Source organism: Gorilla gorilla, chromosome 1 (assembly GCF_029281585.2).
Source record: "Gorilla gorilla gorilla isolate KB3781 chromosome 1, NHGRI_mGorGor1-v2.1_pri, whole genome shotgun sequence".
NCBI lineage: Eukaryota > Metazoa > Chordata > Mammalia > Primates > Hominidae > Gorilla > Gorilla gorilla.
Genome location: NC_073224.2, coordinates 12,001,766 through 12,019,272, shown reverse-complemented (window position 1 = coordinate 12,019,272; position 17,507 = coordinate 12,001,766). Strand labels below are relative to the sequence as shown.

Here is a 17,507-nt window from a genome sequence, read left to right as displayed (position 1 = left end):
ATTCTAGGCAGTTAGTCAGACCTTGTTCCTACGGGAAACGTCTCTGTTTTCTAGCACTTAGAGCACTGTATTCATGGCCTTCGATGTCCTTCTCTCCTCATTAGATTGTGAGGTCTTCAGTGTGAACCATGTGTTATCAATCTCTGAAGTCCCAGTGTGTGGAAGTGTATTGAATTAATGAATGACTCTCTAGGAACTGACATTGTTTTCATTTAAAAGTTGTTAGGTAATGGTTAGGATTAATATAGGCTGATTCCATGTGTGTCCTCAGTTCTTTCCACCATGCCATTAGGGTTTGAACTCCCCTGGCTTCATTAGCTATTTTACAACTCCTTCAAGCTACTGTATAGTTTGGTTCATTTGAAACAGAAAACTAGCGAAAAATACAAAAGTGATTGAATACCTATTAAATGATAGGAATTCTGCAGACCTTGGAGATATGGAAGATAAATCAATCACTGACTTCCAGGGATTCTTGTCTGGTGGGAAAGCATGTATTCTAGCGTTGCTAGCCCCTGTTTTAGTAGAGATATGAGTGGACAGCATAGGGTATGTATAACCTGTTTATTTTTGTTTGTTTTGTTATATAACCTGGTTTTGTTTGTTTGTTTTGAGACAGAGTCTTGCTCTGTTGCCCAGGCTGGGAGTACAGCGGTGCCATCTCAGCTCACTGCAACCTCTGCCTCTCAGGTTCAAGCAATTCTCCTGCCTCAGCCTCCCGAGTAGCTGGGATTATAGGTGTGCGCCACCACGCCCGGCTAATATTTGTATTTTTAGTAGAGACGGGGTTTCACCATGTTGGCCAGGCTGGTCTCGAACTCCTGACCTCAGGTGATCCTTCTGCCTTGGCCTCCCAAAATGCTGGGATTACAGGCGTTAGGATTAATATAGCATTTAATTCTAAAATGCTGCTAAAATCACTTGTTGAAAAAGAAGTGTTTATTGATACGACAAAATGTTCAAAATATATCCCCTAAGGGGAAATAGGTAAAAGTAGTATACATTATTTCATCTTTTGCATACACAGAAGGTATATAGTTATAGATCTATAGATGGATATGTACCGCAAATGTCACATCTTCTTCATACTCTAGCTTGTGTATCTCACACATGTAGACTCAAATTTTGCCCCATGTCAGTTTGTACATAGAGCTCAGCATCTCCTTGAGTTTCCCTAAAGATTTCATAGGCACAAATGTACTGCTGATCAGCATGGATTTTACTGAAGATATTGTAAGATGGAAAACATTTGTGCAATACCTCCCTTAGAAACAACATAACAATCTCCATTAATACTTAGTTCTCCCCTCCATAGTCCTTTCCTGGGTGCATTCCCAACTTGGAACTTTTTTTTGTCCTATCTCCCGCTTTCCTTAACCCTATAACTTTCTAATTCTTTGCCTTCTCATATTTCTAGGAGCCAAACATTCTTCACCCCCTTCTATTATGCAGAACCATCCAGATCTGCCACAACTCTTGTCTTAAATGGACATATTCAGAGTAGCCTGCTTCTTGAGTAAGCACACATTGTACACACATGCATACAGACACTTACATATATATACTAAAGGAAATTTAAGCCAGGCCCGATGGCTCACGCCTATAATCCCAGCACTTTGGAGGCCAAGTTGGGTGGCTCACTTGAGCTCACAAGTTCGAGATCAGCCTAGACAACATAGAGAAACCCCGTCTCTACAAAAAAAGAAATACAAAAACCAGCCAGGCTTGGTGGTGCGTGCCTGTAATCCCAGCTACTCAGAAGGCTGAGGTGGGAGGATCGTTTGAGCCCAGGAGGCAGAGGTTGCCGTGAGCTGAGATCACGCCACTGCACTCCAGCCTGGGCAGGAGAGCCACTTTGTCTCAAAAAATAAAATAAAAAGTTGATTGTGGCCTGCTAAAGTAATTTTGTGACCCACTAAAGGGTCATGACCCACAGTTAAAAAACCCTTCCATCAAAGGCCCTTTAACAACCACACAGCTGCTGAATAAAATTGTCTCCCTCTTGCTACATCTCATTACACCTGCGTGTGCATGCTCAGGTGTTTCCATGTGTGTGCACACACAGACAGTAGGCCACACACCAGAAAGGAATACAGTAGTGCTCTCTGGGATTACTGGTGTGCCTTCTTCCACTGCACTTTCTGACCATTTCTAAGTTTTCTGCACTAAGCATGTGTTAATTGTGTAAAAGGAAATGCAAACAGTAACAGGCTCAGTTGAGGTTTTTCGTCTTCCCCTTTTCGTTACCTCCCCTAGTAACCCTTGCAAACAGAGTTAGACTCCTCTATCTCTTTCTCTGTCATACCTTTTTGACTTCTCCCTATCCTTGAGATGATCTCTTTTTTTTTTTTTTTTTTTGAGACAGTATCTGGCTCTGTTACCCAAGCTGGAGTGTGCAGTGGTGCAATCACAGCTTACTGCAGCCTCGAACTCCTGGCCTGTAGGGATCCTCCTCCCTCAGCTTTTTGAGTAGCTGAGACTGTAAGTGTGCACTATCACACCTGGCTATATATATATGTATATATTTTAGAAATGGGGTTCCACTGTGTTGCCCAGGTTGGTTTTGAACTCCTAGACTCAAGTGATCCTCCTGCCTCACCCTTCCAAAGTGCTGGCATTACAGGTGTGAACCACCGCGCCCAGCCTGCAATGAGATTCTTACACTGAAATGCATAGATGGGCTGTGAACCTTCATAAAATTTATATAAAACTTAATGTTTACTTATTTCTTTTCTGAGAAGCAGATCCAATTATTCTGTGAGGGCTTCTGTTGTGCCAGGCAAGGTTCTAGGTCTGATCCTTTAGCAGCCTCTCAAAACGTTGAAGAACTGAGTGACTCTTCTTACTCTGTTGTTTTCCTTCTCTGAACTGTGAGTGCCACGAGGCAAGGACTTCATCCGTCTTGTTCATCACTGATTTCCTGCTGCCTAGAACAGTGCCTGGAACATAGTAGGCACTCAAAAAGTGTAGTGTTCTGTATGATTAGGCATTGTGAAGTAGAAAATACATTTATCTTATGACTCTCCTTTTCCGGAGTTGATGAGATATCATGATGTTATTGGAGGGTGCAGGAGGTGATCAACAGTATTCTAGGACTCTGAGAATTCAGACTGGGGATCACAAAATTTGGAGCAGGTTTCGCTTGGCACTCAGGTGGGCATCTGTCTCCGTCCCACCGGCTGTACTCTGCAGTCGCTGGTAAATTACGCTCTTCTTGGTGGGCTCGAGGCCCCAGCCCAAGACTGCAGGGTCAATGCAACATAAAAGTCCAGGTCTCCTGACTCGGAGTAGAGACTATGGCAGCACTCCTGAGCTTGACTTTCCCTGGGCTTCATTTAATGTGGTTCATTTTGTTTTTGAAGGTAGTTTGTTCCATAGAAACCAGACAGGGTGTTGTTTAAATAGTAGGCTGATGTCTCAATGTAACATATTGGCCCACTGAGCTCTACAAGAGTGTGAATCACAAACCCGCCTCTGTACATTTCTGATACAGTGTGAATGTTCTGGATGTAAGAAAATCCTGTTAAGAATGATCAGGTTATCTCATTTTGCCATCAATCGTATTTTGAAATGTTAAGTTGATAGAATAACTGCTCTTCCTGGCTAAATAGATTCTCTCAACTCCAGCAAAATATTTTTAAAATCAGGTAATTCAGCCACTAATCCAAATTGTATTTGGTTTATTCTCTTCAGACTGTATATATAATACCGGGACTGAGTGTTTAAAGTTCAGCTTGGTGTGTAGTATCCCTGTGATAATTTCAGCACATGAAATAAGATGTTTACAAAAGCCAACCTGAGACCGATATTCCCCAGCAGTTTAGCAGCTAATTCCTACTCTGGGTATATAACAATAATTGGGATCTTTCTATTGGCTTTACATAAACTCAGATTAGTAGTAAAATCTAAGTACCATCCCATTTGGCAAACTCTTAACTTCAAGCAGTCACAAATTTGCTTCTGATTGTGCTTTTCATTCGCACCTAGCTCAGATTTTTGCCTGATGCTTTTTTAAATCCTCTAATTTACATACTGTGGTAAATTTAAAATGAGAACAGATGAATGCTGCTAAACTTTTCTATTTCACTGATGAATATGGTATTTTGCTTTAACTATCTAGCTGTTATATATTCAATGACCTTTAAAACATGAAATAGATACTTCTTTTCACATATACTGTGCAAGATGAATTATTAGTATTGTCTTCCTTTGAAACTATGAAACTGAGACACAGAGGCCAAGCAGAGCATCTGGGAACTGATTTCCACAGGCCTAAAATCAGAGTTTCCTCTTCCCAGGACTCACACCCCGTCAGCCAGGCAGAGAGTCCGGGTTCGCTCACGTTTGGTTATCTTGGAACTGTGGGAGGTAATGCATCCACTCGGAATGCACTTCTTTCCTTACCCCACAGCCCCCGTGCACCACAGCCTACATCATTGTACCCGTTTGGGCATGTCGGAACAAGCACGAGTAAGGGAAGAGGTCGCCGTTTTTGAGTGGCTGATAGGAATCTGGCTCGAGCTAAGAATATGTTATCTCACATATTGCTGTTAATAATAATAATAATCGTGTTCTCCAAAGGAGCCAAAGGAGAGTTAGAGAAGTTAAATTATTCAACAGCTGAGATATCTAAAGCCTGTGCTCCTGTACTATCTTCTGTTTGTCCCTGTTATCTTGTTTAGTGAGCAGCATAGCATTTTGCAAGAGTGGACCGTTCATCTGGTCAGGATTTCAGTCAGCATGACAGATGTACCCTCCACTGTGGTCGGTGTCTGGGGTAACCAGAGAAAACTTCCCAGATACGGTGGAAATAAACTTCCCAGATACGGTGGGAATAAACTTCCCAGATACGGTGGAAATAAACTTCCCAGATACGGTGGAAATAAACTGCTTGACAAAATGAATAGATCCACCATTATGTAATTTTCTAACTGTTCATTTGTTTTCAATAACCAAAATCAATATTAACTTTGAAATTATATACACTACTTATGATTAAAATGCTGTAATTCATAAGACAAAGAAAATCTAGGGCACATTTTAAAAGAAAAGTTTAATTTTGAAAGGAGGAAATCTATTTCAGAATGAAGAAATGAAAACTTTTGAAAGCTTTAACAAAAAATTCCTAGGGAATTTTGAAGTTTTATTTTGCCCTAACATGAAAAAGTAGGCCAGTTGCTAAACGTTAATTGCTTTACTTCCATCTATCTTTATTTTTATTTTTATTTTTTGAGATGGAATCTCGCTGTGTTGCCCAGGCTAGGGTGCAGTGGTGCTATGTCAGCTCACTGCAGCCTCCACCTCCTGGGTTCAAGCAATTCTCCTGCCTCAGCCTCCCAAGTAGCTGGGATTACAGGTGTCGGCTACCACGCCCAACTAATTTTTGTATTTTTAATAGAGTTGGGTTTCACCATGTTGGCCAGGCTGGTCTCGAACTCCTCACCTCAAGTGATCTGCCTGCCTTGGCCTCCCAAAGTGCAGGGATTACAGGCGAGAGCCACCGCGCCTAGCCTACTTCCATCTATCTTGATCACACTTGATCATGTTGAGAGACTAGAGGCTCTGAAATTTAATAAATGACCCTAATTCAAAATATCTTGCTCCAAATCCAGCTTGATAGAAAGCCAAACTGTTGTCAGTATATCTCACTTTAAGCAAACCCAACATATTAAATCCATATTTACAAAATGGATTAGTTAAGTAGTCATTCTTCACTTAGCAACATAATTCATTATAGTAAGCTCCCCTTGTAATGCATATAAACGTGATTTAGTTTATTAGAACCCTCTGTGTGTGCCACATTTCAAGTGCAACGTACATTTGATAATGTTACTCAACAAATTATTTTCTCATTTGTCCAAATATTTGGTTGGGCATCGTTGTGGCCCCTAAGGAAACAAACAAGTGGGTCAGAATGGCCTCTGGACCGAAGGGATGGGTGTTGCAGGAGCAAGGACTGTTGGCGTGGGCTGATCGCTGCTCTAGAGGCTGTGGGAGCTCAGAGCATGGACCCAGTCAGTTCAGTCTCCATCATCCTAGTTTTCTGGATCTTCCAACTCCTTATTCATCGAATGAACCGGGAGCATGCAGAATTTATCTTGGTGGAAAGCCTTTCTCCTCAGTTTTCTCTCCCTGTTTTGGTTTACTGAACAGGAAAGCCTGACATAATTAGGTCTGAGAAGAGTCATCGGGTTCTGCTCTCATCCTTGAGCCTGCCCTGGTTGGTAGGGAAATTCACTTATTAATTCTGTGGCTGGCTTTGGGTCATGCAGATGACCCAGGGTCACTGGGCTATTCAGGTTATCAAAAGCTAAATGACGTGGGACACTTCTGGGGATTAGTTTAACGAAGCTGCACAAATATAGTCAGATGACAAATTTGGAGATGTAGTGGCAGGGTAAATAGTATTTTTTAAAAATGCATGCCTCTGAATGTAATAGTAAACCTGTATGAGAGGCTCTGCTTAGAGAGAAATTAGAGTGAGCTATTAGCTGTGCCTATATGTTTATTTTCATATAAATACATCAAGAAAGCTAGATTTTTTGCTTTTATTTTTATACCAATACGCCTAGGTTAAAGTGGGTCATTCCCAGCATTTAAAAAGGGGGTAGAGGGAGGGCAGTTGGCTTGGTTTCGGTAAAGGGGTAGGGGATTATTTTTTATTTTATTGTATTTAGGGGGCAATCTTCCATCTTTATCTGTTCGTTCTTGTGCTTTTCCTGGACCTTGTATTCTGATCATATTTAACTTTCTATTGTAGAATTGGGATGGAAGACCTAGAGTTCAGCTTGAAAATCTTTTGGTAGATGCTATATCTTTAATAAATGTTAAATACAGGCATCACACTTTTAAAGAACATTTGTTTTTAAGGGTCTTTGTGCATTCATCTGAGGAAAAAGCAACCAAATCTGTTTTATTCAAATTCCAAATTCTAGGGGAGCAGATTGTCACAGAATATACAGTGATGAACTTCCAAAAAGGAAAATGGGCGGAAGACTCGTAGGTATTTATCACGCATGCTAGAAACATTAATGCTTTCTGAGGAATCAACAGATCTTCGATTCTCTTTTGGTTGAGTGCACCTTATTTTGTAAAAAAATAATGTATTGATTATTTCATTTTTTTTCTTTAAGGAAAAATCTTATAAATATTCATATTCAGAATAGCATGTGTCTATTCTGTTGATCCTGAAGCCATAAAAGAAGTTTCATTCTCAGTGTCATGTCAACAATGAAAATTATCACAAAACCAAAAATAATTCATGTAAATGTCTGCATTGTTTAATCATCGGTTTTAGATCCAAAGCATCATTCTTTCTGTTTAAAGTGGTCATTCAGAACCGAATATTTTAAATGACTTATAGGAGCCCTGTAGAAAATGTACAGAAAGAATTCACCATTTAAGTAAAAATATATTTGCTTTGCTTGGCCTGTCAGTTTCCATATTTGCAGTGGCTTCCCATTATTGACTAGCATCATGCATTGAGGATTAGGTTGTCAAATGCAGTGTATTTACTTTTGAACTTCTCTGCTGGTAACAGTCTGTGCATACGTGACATTTGTAATGCTGATGGTTGATTTCAAAGTATAGTATCTAAGTCCAATTTTTCATGCATTTTATGAAGCTTTTGTCCTTAACACTTTGATTTAAGTCGCTCAAAATTCATTCTTAAAAGAGAGATCATTTCTATGTTTACATAATTGCAACCTCAAGCGTACTTTGCAAATTTCAGCTGGCACTCTCCAATCCCTCTGTTAAGTGGTTATCAAGGGTGGTTATTACCATTTACAATATGAGGAAACCAGGAGACAGGGATTTTATTGACTTATACTGTGAGGCAGCATTGCTGCTAGTCTGTTAATATGTGTTTTCTTCTCTTTCTAAACAGATTTTAAAATTTGGCTATAATATGTTAGGCATCACTCTCTGGCAGAAATATAATTGTCAGGTGTGCTGGTATGGATAGAGGTCCTGCAGAAACCTTCAGGACCCATCCCAAAATGACGAAGACACAAGATACAGTTCTGTCCTCATCTCGACTTTTGTGTGGGTCAGAGTGAGTTACTAATTTTAGAAGTGTTCTCGTGAAGACATCTGACTACTCAGCACACACAATCTTAAGGTCTTTGCTGTAAGAAGCTCAACCATCCTTTAGCCTCCCTGGCCAGGGACCCTGGCCTCTGCTTTTGTGTTTCAAGGAAAGGGTTCTGGCCCTTTCCTTGATTCCCTAATTTCCACAGTTTGACAGCACCGAATGTTGTGTTAAGCTTCTTGCTACCATGTAAAAATTTCCTGACACCCCTTGCAATAATAATTCTTATTATATAATATATAATTATGTAAGATATAATAAATATATAATAATCATCATTATAATTCTCATCACTGTAGTAGCAGCAGCTAACTTTAGAGTGTGCTTGCTATGTACCAGCTCCTCTTCTAAGCACTTACCTTTTAAACCCACTGAATTTTCATAACCACCACGTGAAGCGAGTACTAGCAATATCCCCATTTTAACAATGAGGAAACTGAGGCACAGTGAGGTTGAGTAACAGGCTGAAGGTCACACAGCTACTATGTGATAGATGCCAAACTTGAACCTGGGCAGTGTGGCTGCCAATTCTGGGAAGAAGGGATGCTGATTTGAAGAATCTTAGCAATATTTTAGCTCCCATAATAGTAAAAATGTTTAGAAGCGCTTCCTGTGATTCCAGTCAGATATGGCATTGTTTTATATTCCCATTCTCAGTGATCTCTAAACGGCATTCCTGCCACTAAACTGCCACTGTTTTCCTACAAGGGACATCTGATCAGTTTCTGAATTGAGTCCCAAGATATGTGCCTTAAGCTATTGCATGAATATCTCTATGTGGGAAATTCTTGTGTTCTGATAGATGGAGAAAAATGTGGTGGAGATAGTAAAATATTACCAGTTTCAAATGTGTTTATGTTACCTTAAATTTGAGGCAGATTATGGAGAGTGAGAAGAAAAAGAAGAGGAGCAATAATCTGAAATAAAAGAGTGACAGAAAGGACGATTTGATAAAGCCTTTCCTTCCCATAATGAAAAAAGTAGTCCCTAGTTATTGACAATTCACTCAGACATTACTGTACTTTACAATAGTCTTTACAATAGTCTTTCAAGGTTTCTTCCAATTTATGATTGAGGAAGTGGAAGCTCGGAGGGAGGAAGTGTGGCCACAGCTGCGCAGTCCTAGGAGGGAAAGCTAGAATTTAAATAGGTTTGCCTGACTCGAAAGCTTGTGCTCTCACTGAAAGATCATAGTATCTTTCTGCCTCTAAAGAGAAGATGGTCCTGTTGAACCTGGAAAATCAGTGGCTAACATGGGGCTTTTCAAGACTCAATAAGGTGGAGGAGGCCAGAGGTTCAGCACGTTCTGCCAGAAACAAGTCACTGAAGAATGGAGGTGTATTACAGAAAGGCTTGGGGGCGGGGGGTGGAAATAATTGTACCTAAAATGAAAGAAAACACAACCTTTTGGAAGAGTGGGAATGGAAGGTGATACTAAAATATTTAGAAAGCTAATAAGTTTTTGTGTTTTAAGAGACAGGGTTTAACTCTGTTGTGCAGGTTGGAGTGCAGTGGCACAATCATAGCTCGTGGCAGCCTTAACTCCTGTGCTGAAGTGATCCTCCCACTTCAGCCTCTTGAGTAGCTGGGACTACAGGCGTACCAACACCCTCAGCTGATATTTTTATTTTTTCTGGTGATGAGGTCTCACTACATTGCCCAGGCTGGTCTTGAACTCCTGGCCTCAAGTGATCCTCCTGCCCAGGCCTCGAGAAGCTAGTTAAGTTTCTAATCAGTTTGCACGTGCTTCTGAGTATGCTAATGCTTTTTTTTTATTACCACTCAATGGTAATAAATGGTGATGTGGTAATTCCAAGCTGTTTAGGAAAATTTGTACTACCAAATGTCACTGTCACTCAAGGGATTATTGCATATAGGTCTTATTTTGTTTGTTCTTTTTTAAGGCTTTCTCTGCCTTTCTCCCTTCTGTTACCATGGCAATATTAATGTTATTGATCTGAGTGGAACATGATGTTATTCACCAGTGTGACATACATTAGATTTGTAAAGAATCTGTTTATTAGAACAATTTACCAGGTGTTCATAATGCTCATACATTATATTATTTTTTGGTCACCCAATATAGAAGCCTCTATTGAGATAAAGAGGCATGATTTTTTTTTTTCACAAAATGGATGATTTCTTATTTTAAACACAAAGTGTGTGTAGTGAGCACTACTTTGTCTAGGAGGGTCTACGGGAGGATTCTGGTGGCGTGTTGGTCAGCCTTCCCTGAGGCGACCCGCAGGAATGGAACTGGCGCCAGCAGGGAGCAGTCACTCACAGTCCACCCAACTCACAGTGTGACTGATCACCACGCCAGCCATGTCAAAACTGGACATTTCCTGTTCACAGAAAGTTGAAGCAGGTCCATTTTGAAGAACATCTGATTGGACATTTAAAAATGGATAAAGATGATTCAGAGGACCAAAAGCCCAATTTTCCATTTTCACAAGTTATAGGTAGAGCAGCCCTAGCTGACTGGAACAAAGTGTGACTGAAGCATGTTTATTGTGAAGAAAGAGATGGAAATACTGAAGATGGGCATTGACTTAACTCTGTTTCGGTAATGTTGTGGCCACACCAATAAGTCCCCAGCTTCCCTCTCCCCTGTGTAGCTTTTTCCCCTTTTTCTATTTGTTGCACCCCTGATGGCAGCGTGTTCGGCTTGTTCCCTTTCTCAGGTGGTGGAAGTCTGTGGCCTCTTAGCCTGTGCCTCCCAGCACACCTGAAGAAAACCACAATTCCCAGTGAGGCACTGACGCTTGTATCTTATTGCTTAATTATTATACCTATTTAATGCTACTTAGAACATTGTCAGCTGTTGAGAAAAGGTAATTATCACTAGTCAAATGAAAAACACTTTTTTGGCTGCCTTACGGGTACACATTTTACTGGTACCTTGATACATAATGAAGCCTGATAGCAAAACTTTTGCTTGTCTCTTCTTCAAGCCACAGCTGTTTCCCTGCTAAATTCATCCCATCTGTCTTCCCTTCCGTAAAGCTGTAGGCAGTATAGCAGAAGTACAGAAGCAGTTCAGCGCTATTTTGGATAAACATAGCTGAAATTTGAATCTTTGCCATTTGCGATGCACACATTTTGTTTTACTGCTGTAAAGAGAGCTGTCAAAATACAACTACATGGATAATTTACTAAAATGCAGTCAAATATAAGGTTGATCAAAGGGAGAGTACATTGGGTCACTCTGACTATTCCAGTCTGTGCTCTGAAAGGTGTCACTGACCTCAAGGTCCCCATGAATTCTGTTTGGGGAGAGTAGCATCTGAAGTCTTTGCTTTAATTCCACAGCATGGTTTTGAGGAGTTACCAGTTCCTTGTAACTGTGTCTGTGGCATGACTTTCAGAGTCTTTAAGAGGCTTCAGAAGTCCATTTTCTTCATCTTCAAAAAATTTGCACTGATGAGAGATGTTTTCTCTTTCTTGGCACAGTCAGACAGAGCTGAGCTACATGACCATTCTGCTGAGTTCTGACATTTATTTCATTGGAACCTTTGTTACCACTGAGGCAGTCTGTTTCATTTTCATCCCATTCCTTATTTCTGGACTATTGGTGCGTCTAAATGTACCATGGTACATTTTTAAAACTCAATACTATACAGAGCTTTAGAGTCAAGGGAGATGTTTTCTTGGATGAATTCCTCTTCTCAATTCTAAGAAGATTCACTTCCACCTGGCCCACAGCCCTCACACACATATTTACTGCTTTTTCCCATGTGCAAAGGTCTTTTCCGAGCCCAAATGGGTCATGACCTCTTTGAGAGGAAGGGCTAATACCTAATATATTTTGGTAGCCACTGTGATCAGAGCTCATAAGAGGTACTTGGACTTCAGGTAAGTGAAACACAACATCTTTGGAATGAGATCTTATCCCATTGGTTCTTTACTCTAAGATTTCACTTTACCTTACCCTCTCTCCACCACTTCTCAACCCTGCATCAGTGTAGCACAGAGGGAATGAAGGGGGCTGCAGGAAAGGTTTGGAGGCCAGGCCGAGGATTGAGCCCACTACTTTCTGCCCTTCCCCATTTGCCAGAACTCAAGTCACCTGGCTCACCCAACTGCAGGAGCTGGGATGCATGATCTAGAAGAGGAGGAACCTTTGGAGTGGTGAGCTCCAGTGTTCTCGTTCCTATCATCCCTGCCTCTAAAAATAACCCTCCATAAACAAATGATAGCAAAAGTCATCTCGTGCATATAAAGACATGACAGAAAGCAATATCTTTTTAGGTAAGGGGCTGTGTGGCTGTGAAGGTAAGGACAGTAACCAGTGAGGTTTCCCTCCTAACACTGTCATAGACACATCCTTTTCACAAATGTCATCTTGCTAACAACTATGCAACCTCCTTGGAGTGAAATCTTGGCTGTCTTGTTCTCCACTGTATCCCAACGCCCAGTAAAGAAGACATTGTAGGTGCTCAGAAAATATTTGCTGAGCAAAAATGAATGCATGAATAGTAGAACAAATTTACATTGTATTTTTTTTCACATTATCTTTAAACTCCTACCTTTTGTACAGCCAGAAGACACCAGCGTCTATGTGTGCACTGCATTTAAACAGCTTTAGCAATATCATAGTGCTGTTGGGTCCCCAGCTGCTGCCAGTGAAATTATTTACCTAGAAAGTCCCCAAGGCCTTTTCTGCACCAAGACATTTGCCTTCTCTCATCTTTTGGCAGAAAAAAAAAAAAAACAACCCTAGGCCCTTTGGAAGACAAAAAAAGTATATGACTGCCACACATGCAACCAACTCTCTGCTTCCACCAAAGGTGGAAATGGTTTTGTCAGTGGTTCTCTGAAAGCCGTTTATTTTAAAAGATAAATAAATCTTTCCCCTTACCCTGTGACATCTGATCCAGGGCCAATAGGAGCTTTCAAAACACAGTCAAGTCCACTGATGCTGTCCTTAAAAATGCATTCTTTCATTCAACAGCTGCATGTGTTGGACACTGTGCTGGATGCTATGGGTACCAGCAGGATTCAGTCCTGACTCTCAAGGAGCTAACATTTTAGTGCAAGAGGCAGACAGTCATAGTGCACTGTGGTAAGAGCCATGGGTAGGGCACAGAAGAAGGAACAGGTAAGCATGAGGAGGCCAAGAGGAGCTCTGTAGAGTGGCAACACTTGATGGCTAGGGAGAGGCAGTGTATGCAGAGGAGAATAAGGCCCTTTCTCTTCTAATTTTTTTTGGATTGCACACTTTAGAAAACAATTTTAGACTTAAGACCCAAAATGAGAAGAAGCACATGACTTCTGGCTGACAGCCCTGACATCCCCAATATGAGGACATGATTCTGTGCCTTGCTGGACCTCCTGACTGCCCAGCCAGCCAGGGCTGCTCCTGTGTCTGTCCAGCCCCAAGACCAGCCTGATGGAAGCCGCTTCCTATAATGCCTAATATAGCACAGTCCACTCACGGTATGGGTCTAAAACCAGACTTTTATCTTGGGAGGGAAAAAATAATATATGTAACAAAAATGTAATCCATGGTAATATTACTCATTAAATTCAACATATGATGAGGTTTTTGAGTTTTTTAGTAATCCACTGACATCTTCTCCCTGTCTTTGTGATGAGTCCAGAGCCTGCGCCGTTGACTCTGTTTGCCTGGGTGGCACTCCGACATCTTTGACGGGGAGGGTAATGAGACCGTTCTGCCAGCAGGGCACATGGCCACATAGACTGTTTAAATCATGAAATCTCTTGGAAATACCCATCCAAGGGATGGATGTGAACTCTCGGTGTTCCCGTGAGAGCCAGCAGGGGTAGGTGCCATTGGCTAGAGAGAAGGCTGAAAATAACCCTTCATTCAGAACCTTGTGTAGAAAGTTGGGTTGCTGTGCTCATGTCCTCTTGACCCAAAATTGTTAACATGGTTGGATGAAATGCTGTTCCTAGAGGGGAACAAAAGTGGCTATCACAATTAACATGGCCCTGTTTGACACCTGATCCTAAAAGTGATTTTTGTAAATTAGAGTTTGAAGCATGTCGTGGCATTGGTGGTGCTTTTTCTGAATGTTGTTCACTTAGGTTTTCCAGTTACACGAATTGTTTTCGGGGAGCTTACACACCTGTTCCCATCCTCTGGGGTGGGCTAGTTGCTATGTTATGAACCTTAACCTTTGCATATACCTCTGTTTTATTCATGGGAGGTCACAACTTGGTAATTCTGTCTAGTATTCAAGCAGATTATTACAAGTGCTTAGAAGACTAATATAGTTAGCATTTGATTTGAAAGGCACAAAGACCAGTTAATAGTTTTCTGTAACTATACTTAATATTTCATCAGGCAAGTAAGGTTGCTGCCACTTAGTTAACTGGGATGCCAAGGAATTGCTAAAAAAAAATCAAATTAATACACATTATTACACATATTTACACACATTGAACTATTTCAAACCAGTATTGCTGGAATAAAGACAAAATAATACTGTGTATTTACATAACACCATAACACCTTTCATCAGAAAAATCTCAAGCCCTCGCAGACTAACTGAGCTGCACAGCACCATGTGAGGTGTGTAGGAAGTAAGGTAGGACAATAAACAAGAAGTCGATGAGGGAAAAGGCAGGCAGGCAGGCAGGCATGCTTGCATAGGGTGAGTGAGACTCCTGCTGGATGACCCACTGGCATTCAAGTCCTGGTCACCCCATCGTGAGGACACCTAGATTGAAAGCTCCAGTACATGTCACAGGTGATTACAGACTTGGGTATTCTTCTGTGTGTTGTTTTTCCATTCTAATGTCTGTATTTTAATTGAATCGACTGGACAAAGATACAGCATTCCACCTCTACTGGACTGTAACAGTGACTCCCAGTGTGATCAATCATTTGATCATTGTTTCACTTTCCCTAGAGCCAACTAAATACAGTTTCCTTTATTTTTCCTTAGCCAGAATTTTTTTACTAAAGTGTGACAGTTTATTCTCTAGAAATGCCTAGAGATGGCTGGGTACATGCTAGTCCATGGAAAAGGCATGGGTGAGTCATGGTCTCTTTTGGGAGGGTCGGGGCTGGTGGGAACAAATTCCTGCCCAAGCCTGCTTCAGTGGCTGCCATGCCCAACGCCTCCCATGATAGGCCTGGCCTGGCACTGTGAGCAGAGAGAGCTGACCAGGCCTTCTGTGGAGCATCTGAGACAGGCCTGGAGCTGGAGGCAGTAGCGAGCCAGGAGAACCAGCGTGAACACAGGAACAGCAACAGGCCAATGGGAGTCGTGAATTTGGCTTTTAGAATTTTGGAAGAGCATACATTAACATCTTTAAATCAATTTTGAATGTACTATATTCTATTGGATATTCAAAAAGTTTAGTCCTGAAACTTAGTACTCATTCAGTTATCCCATGCAAAGGATTTATTCACCTCATCCTTTGAGAAAAAAGAATTTTCTGTATGTTAGTCTTTCACACAGCCTCTGCTTCGGCTTAACCTTTCAGATTTTCAGATAATTTAGGTGTCACAGATACCCATGATAGGATCGTTTTTCAGACACTATAATTTAAATGTCTCTGAAATGTAATAAATAGAGCTTTGTCTGGGTTTTGGAAATGATGTTTTCTTCCCAAACAGCTGTTCATTTGTATTAACACTTTTTTCTGTCTCTAACAGAAAGGCAGCATTTCTTTTTTATGTATAATCTCATCTGCCTTTTCATCATGTTAACTGTGTTCAGTCTATTGTTGTGGTATTATTTGTAATATCCTGGTGTACCACAGGCAGATGACTAGCATGACCTCAGGGCTTTCTGAAGAGAAGATATCGCTCATTTTTCCATAGCCTATTCTAGGGCAGACTCTCACTCTCTATCTTAGTGGGGCTGGCTAATTTCATTACCTATTCAATTCATTTGAGACCATTTTGGTAAAAGCATTGAAATAGCAACGCAGTATGAGCTAGTCTTTGCTCCTGTATTCAACTGGCAAAGCAAAGGACTTTGGTTTTCATTTTGGGGGCCCCAGTTAACACCCAAAGGATGGCAATTTATGAGGCCCTGATGAAGATGGTGAGAACTGGCATTTGATACATATCAATATTTGATTTATTTGATATATGTGATCTTCTAACAACCTTGTGATGTAGGTAGGAGAAGTATTGTTAAAATTAAATTTTACTTTGAAGAAATTCAGGTCTAGAGAGGCTAAATGTCACAGATTCCCATGGCTGGTAGGCTGGGCCTCATACCCTTTCCTACTTAATGCCTCTGAGATTCACTAGAGAGAAGAGTAGTTAACAGTGCAGGTTCTGAACTCAGACAGTTTAAGTTCAAATCCTGTCTCTACTATTTCTGTGCTATGCGATTTTAGGGCAAGCTACTTAACATGGGAGTAAACTTCTTCATCTGTAAAATTATGACAGTCGTGTTACCTGTGTCACAGTCTTCTCTCAAGGATTGAATGAGTTATTACACAGAAATGTTAAGAACAGTGCAGGGCACATAGTAAGTACTCAACAAACATTAGCTAGGTGAATTGTTTAAAGTGTCCAGCACAGGAAGCAGCCTGTAATAGGAAATGAGCCTGTATTATGCCTGGGAGGTGATGTTACACAGGTCCTATCAAGAGTAGACAAGCTGACTAAGGAAGGTGCTCAAGTCTGGCAGGGAAAGTTCATTCTGCCGTACTGTTAGCAAAGTTAGAATATGACAATACTTCTGTTTTTGCGGTACAACCCGGGACTATTGCAGCCTATTAAATTAATGAGAGGCAGATAATTGACAGTGTCTCCCACTGGGGAACCAGGTCTCTCTCTGGGTGGAGCAGTTAATATGCAGGTCTCCACTCTGGAGGGATAGGAGTGCTGCTTCCTCATGCTGCATTCCAGAATCCTTTCTAGATGCCTTCAAGATTTATACCCTTAAAGTTGGAAACCTGGGGGGCCCCTTGTGCCCAAACAGCGCTAAATTCCAAGTAACACATCTCCATTCACAACCTATTGTGCGTAGACCCTCCTGGACACTGCTATTGACCACTGACTGATTATGTGATCAAAGATTGATGAATCTGGAAGCACTGGAGGGATAGCAAAGGCTTTCATTTTTTTGTTTGTCTTTTTAAATCCTGTTCCATGTTCCACTTTGAACTGGATTGAAGTCAGCAGTGAAATCAGGAGTGTGGAAGCTGTGGTACCAGAGGAGAGAACCAGTGAGAGAGACTTGGCTGATAGCAATCAGTCCAGCTCCAGTCAGATAAAGGAGACACCAGTGAGGGAGTGAACAGAATGGTAGAGAACAACCCAGCTGAGATTCCAGCATCCTTTTCTTCTATCATCAGATACAAGAGGAGAGTTCACAAGAGAAGCCCAGTGGCTTCATTTGGAGAGAGTTGTCTGGTTAAGCACATATGTGCACCGCAAATCCACATTTGAGATCCACCCATTTACATTTCTTCATATCAG

The 17,507-nt window shown here is 41.1% G+C and overlaps 1 protein-coding gene across 16 annotated transcripts in view; it reads left to right on the top strand.

The window, feature by feature from the left end:
- The window catches only part of SDCCAG8 (SHH signaling and ciliogenesis regulator SDCCAG8), a 245,554-nt gene that overhangs the window by 194,338 nt on the left and 33,709 nt on the right, over window positions 1–17,507 (top strand). The window contains exons 17-18 of one of the 16 annotated variants that reach the window (XM_055380706.2): window positions 6,936–7,003; window positions 7,889–8,314. The exons of 14 other annotated variants lie outside the window; for them this stretch is intronic. In XM_055380706.2, the coding sequence (XP_055236681.2) occupies window positions 6,936–7,003; window positions 7,889–7,908 (88 nt within the window). In that variant the 3' untranslated portion in view covers window positions 7,909–8,314. Of the gene's footprint in view, window positions 1–6,935; window positions 8,327–17,507 lie in introns of those variants that run through there. One more of the 16 variants, XM_055380718.2, reaches the window with a different exon arrangement.